The sequence below is a fragment of the Camellia sinensis genome, chromosome 2 (genome assembly GCF_055761805.1).
Source record: "Camellia sinensis isolate YWXY chromosome 2, ASM5576180v1, whole genome shotgun sequence".
Classification (NCBI taxonomy): domain Eukaryota; kingdom Viridiplantae; phylum Streptophyta; class Magnoliopsida; order Ericales; family Theaceae; genus Camellia; species Camellia sinensis.
In genome coordinates, this window is record NC_138962.1 from 211,371,410 (window position 1) to 211,377,078 (window position 5,669).

At 32.4% G+C, this 5,669-nt stretch overlaps 1 protein-coding gene across 1 annotated transcript; it reads right to left on the reverse strand.

Annotated features, from left to right (window-relative positions):
* Positions 1 to 1,234: 1,234 nt before the first annotated feature.
* Positions 1,235 to 3,010, reverse strand: LOC114295237 (large ribosomal subunit protein eL21z/eL21y). Its single transcript, XM_028239451.2, has 2 exons — positions 2,703 to 3,010; positions 1,235 to 1,670 (listed from the first exon to the last, which is right to left on the reverse strand). Exons 1-2 carry the CDS (start codon positions 2,937 to 2,939, stop codon positions 1,413 to 1,415), a joined length of 495 nt encoding a protein of 164 aa, XP_028095252.1. The 5' UTR covers positions 2,940 to 3,010; the 3' UTR covers positions 1,235 to 1,412.
* Positions 3,011 to 5,669: the final 2,659 nt, after the last annotated feature.

A 5,669-nucleotide genomic window follows, 5' to 3' on the forward strand; every position in this document is an offset into this window, starting at 1 on the left:
TATTAATGAAATAACTTTTTAAATTAAAATTGAAAAAAAAATGACAAAATTATTATTTTTATATCATATAAGAGCAAAAAGGTTAATTATACAAAAAAAAAAAAAAAAAAAAAAAAAAACTATTTTACAGCTTATCAACCAAACACTACTCTGTTACTTAAATTCATAATCCAAACGGGCCACATCTAGCACTACTAGTGAAAATAATGAAAATATCAGGAAATGAAAATACTTCTAGTATGTATGCTCTATTGTGTTGACATGTATATTTTTCATACCTTTTTCTATATTCTTCCATACTTTTTTGTAATTTAATTATGTGATTTACTCCAACAAAGAGAATTAGAACAGGTTTAATGACTAGAGAAAATCAATCATTCCAAGCTTCAATCAAATTAATCACACTGCCCCTCGGTGAAACTATACACAGCCTAACTCTGATGAAAAATGTTTAGTGGCCACAAATTCTGTGGCTCAAATGACCCGAAAATGTCAAAACGACGTTTTTACTCAAAACGACGTCGTTTTGAGTGTTTCGAGTCATTCAAGCCATATATTTTCGAGCTACCAACCATTGCCGAACCCTGATTTGTGTCAATCATCAAACAAAAGAAAGGTTGTCCTATTTTTTCCTTCATAATGTTTTCATTGTTCTTTGATCTCATGGTAGTGTGAGATTTGTACAAAAATATTAATGTTTTCACAGATCTTTTGATCTCATGATATGGTGAGATTTGTACAAAAATATTGATGTTTTCATCATTCTTTTGATCTCATGGTAGTGTGAGATTTGTACAAAAATATTAATGTTTTCATTGTTCTTTTGATTTCATGGTAGTGTGTGTTTTGGTCACTAAAATTATGTATTGAGAATTCCAAACAATGAAATATTCTAGAATAAAAACTAGGCAACCCAAATTTAAAAACTAGGAATTTCTTAAGACCAGGCAACCCAAATTTTTTAAGACCACAGCATGATTTGACGGAATTCCTATGGTGCTTCTAGGAATTTTTATATTAACCAAAGATGGTTCTTGTTTTGTAACGTGTTTTAGACCACATTGTTTTCTTCTGAAAAGGAAAAGAAAAAAAATGGCATGGCAACACTAGCTCAAAAAATAAAATTAGGGGGAAAAAAAGCAAGCTGTAATTAAATCAAATTGATTCATATAACTTGGGTTGAGTTACTTCCACACATCAAAGAAGATAAAAACCATTCACAAACACAACAAAATATTGATAAGCAATTTCATTTAAAAAAAAAAAAACCATTAAACATAACAAACCCAGTACCTACTCATGTTTAAGCATAGTAACTCCAAACAAACAGTAAATCAAAACATTGTGACACAAAAATTCAATCTTCAGATGTTCGCAGCAGCACATAAACCCAAAAAACACATCGAGCTAACCTAATAGCCACCCTTGAGATCGTTGACCACATCGTAGGGTATAGGCGTGACTGTCTCCAAGGTAGCACCTTCAACCATGAAACCCGGTTTAGGACCTTCTGGCTGCCTCTTTGTGCTGATGACTTCGCCTCTTGCCTTGGCCTCTGCCTTCAACTGATCATTCTTCTTTTTCCTCAGTTTGAAGTCCTCGGTACACCTTGATGGCTGGACATGTTCTATGCGCACATGGATCCTCTTCCTAATAATCCTGTGCCCTACCTGCATTTATGTACATACTATAATTTGATTATGTTCCATTTCATCAAAAAAATATAGTAATAATAAGAGCAGAAGAGCACTTCCAAATAAATTAATTTAGAATAGCACTGTCACAATAGAAGGTTAACAAGGAACAATTGAAAAGTCCCAAACTCTGTAAATGAAACTATGTTAGGATTTTGGATTTGTGAGACAAATACTCCCACAAATCCAAGAACCAAAACAACCTGACAAGAGGATGCATCAAACACATCACACCTCCATATCAAACACAAAATAACCCATCTAACAAAACTGCATTTACATACAAAGACAAACCCAATCAACTACACCACTAAAAAACCAAACGTTTTTAATCAAATGACACAATAGACGCTTTTTTCTGATATAAATGCACAAAACTAAGGGAAACCTAGATGGCCATTTCAACATAGGCAAATCACAGAACACAAATTAAATATATACCCAATTAACTATATCACCTAAAAACCAAACAATCTTAATCAAATGACCCCAAAAGACACTTTTACTCCACCATTTCCACACAAAAAAATCATGGAACATCTTCAGAGCACACACAAACACAATACCCAATTAACTACATTGCCTAAAAACCGAACATTCTTAATCAAATAACAGAAAGGGAAATGTATTCTTAATCAGACATAAAAGGACGCTTGTTTTTCTGATATAAATACACAAACTAGGAAAAACCCAGATGATTACTCCACGATTTCAAGACAAGTAAATCATCAAACACCTTCAGAACATAAACACACAAAAAGACGATTGTTTTTTCTGATATAAAATACACAAACTAAAGAACACCCAGATGACTAATCCACCATTTCAACACAGGCAAATCATCAAACACCTTCAGAACAGAAAAACACACAAAGATGATTTTTTTTTTTTCAACACAAGAAAATCATCAAACACCTTCAAAGCAAACACAGATTTACAAAATCCAATACATAAACACATTTAAGCGCATATATAAGTGGGAAGCATTAGAGAAGAGGGTTTTTGAACCTGCTTGTTCATTTCGACACCGATGGCGCGCTTGGTGACGTTCCAGACCTGACCAGTGCGGCCATGGTAGAACTTGTGGGGCATGCCCTTGTGAACAGCGCCATTCACTTTGATGTCGACATACTCACCGATGTGGTAAGTGCGGAGGTATGTTGACAGATTGATTGTGCCCTTCTTCCGGAAACCTCGAGAGAACAGATCCCTCGTCCTTGACCTCAATCCATGTCCAGCCGGCATCTTCTCTCTCTCTCTCTCTCTAAATCTCCAGACTCTGTAAAGAGGATGAGCGGCGTTTAGGGTTTTGTATATGTATATAGCCCATAGGGATGTGGCTTGTGGCCTGAAACAGGGCCGGGTCGGGTCGGATCTGTTAGGGCTCGGCCCAGGAATAGAATAACGGTCATGCTTGAGGGCCCGAGATTTCGGGGCTCGAATGTCCCGAAATTCCATTTCAAGTAAAAAAAAAAAAAAAAAAAAGGAAAAAAGAAAGAAAAAAAAAAACAGTTTCCAAAAATGAAAATTAGGAGTATTAGGGCAGTTTTTTTAGGGCCACCAATCATTTTCCATAGAATAATCTAAGATACAAATCTAATCTATATATCTGTCCAATCCGAGAACAAACCCAACTTCTATGCCAAAGATTTTTTGGCTAAAAAACATCAAAAAGTCATAAATTTAACTCTATTAATCAAATCATATATTAATCAATCACTTTTTTATTAGAATTATCTATTCAATTAAAAAATCATTTTAAACACATTAATGTTTTAGGATAAATTATAATTTAACTTCTTGTGATTTGACAAAAAATACAAAATCTGCTTATAATTTCATTCATAACACTTAAACTTTATGAACTTTATATTACAGTGTAATTTCAAACAGAACAAAACGTGTATTGTACGATCATAAAGGATCGAGTGCAACTATTTTTCCCGCTAAAAATAATATGACAATTGACCAAAACCCACTATATTTCTTATTATATTGCTATATATACACAAGCCCAAACTACATTGAACCCTAAACCTAAATTTGCCTAAAGACTCTGGTTTCCTACCTAAATTTTTTAAATTTTTCGAAAGTTTAAAGTTGCGTTTGATAGAGTTTTAAAAATATGATTTGATAATAGAGTTATATTTTGAGTTTGTGAATTTTGAAAGGAAATGGCTTCCCTCTAGTTTTTCATCAGACTAGAGGGGACTGTTGGGCCCGTGGGGGCCTACCACGGGTCCCATTTCGATAACTCGAACCGTTCAATGTGTAGAACTCGTCAAATACTATGTGTTTTTTAAAAATTACGTTGATCGGATATCAATAACTATGTCATTAAATCAGTTGTTTGATTTGATCACATAGTTATCAATATCCGATCAATGTGATTTTTTACGGGCATATAATCTCAACAAGTTCTATATATTAACGGTTCAGATTATCGAACATAACCCATGGTGGGCCCCCACGGGCCCAACAATACCCTCTAGTCCAATGAAACCCTGGAGGAAAGCCATTTTTGTTTTGAAATTATGATTTGAATGTAGAAAATTTGTTTGGCTATGATTTTTGAATAGAGTGTTGAATTGAGTTTTGAGTTGAGTGTTGAATTGAATTTTAAAAGTTTGATGTGACATGTGAAATAAGAAAATTTGTTTGGTTATGAGTTTTGAAAAGAGTTTTCAAAACTTAATTCAAAAGCCTATAATTCATAATCAAACACACAATTCAAAAAAGTATTTAAATTTCTGATCAACCGTCATAAGCAAACTCTTTTTAAAATTCAATTTAAAAAATTAATTATTAACAAACAATAACACTATTAACCAAACTCTTTTTAAAATTCAATTTTAAAAATTATTGATTAACAAAAAATAGCAGTCATAATCAAAACAAATTCAAATTCAACTAAAAAAATTAATTAGTAACAAAAATTTTCAATTAAAAATTTATTGAAAATTTTATAAACAAAATAATTTAAAGGTCACAATAAATATTCAATTACTGATCATACCGAACTTATGATTGTATATTTGGTTCGAATATATTTTTTTCAATATTTTTCAGTTACAATTTTTTTATATTTGCAATAATTACTGTCACCAATCATTTGCTAATTATTATATTGTTATTTTCAAATAAATAACCACAAATTTATCAATATTATATATATTGGGAGTCAAACAAAAATTAGAATATTATTTGATTAGTATTTATACAGTTTACCACACATAATTCAATATTATTGAAATTTTTTCATTTTCTAATTTTCATCATTTTCAATTCAAACCCGTGAACCTCTGTACCGTCCTCATTTATATTATTGTGCCTGACGGGATGATTGATGTGTTTGGCATTGAAATGACTAAATTGCCCCTATATGTTTCAAGGCTAAGTTGGCCTATTAGTCAAAAATTGAAAGGGCAAAATTGTGATTTCACATACGTGCTGCAGGCTTATGAATCTTCTGCCAAACCTCAATTGGTCAATTTCTGATAAAAAATAAAAAATAAAAAAAGAACAAAACTCAGCTACAGATCTTTTTGGCCATTTGTTTGACTGATGCATCAATGGCATCATAGTCTGACTTCCCAAACATGGCCTTTATATCAGTGAGCACACCTAAGAACTTCATTACTTCAATACAACCAGCAACTTCTTCACCATCTTCATTTACCTTCATCATTGAATAGTTTCAATACAACCACAACTATAACCTCAAACATACAACCACCTCCTCCACTACCTACCTCAATTAATTTTACAAATTTAGTCCACCATCTACCTCAATTAATTTCAGCAATTCAGTCTATATATTTACAAATCTTGATCGTGCAAAACAAGAGAAGAGAGGAAGCTTTCATCAATTTTAGAGCTTCACAACAACACTCAAAGCCAAATTCAGTCCACCACCTTCTGCAATTAATTTTACAAATTCAGTCTATATATTTACAACTCATATCTGTGTAAAAG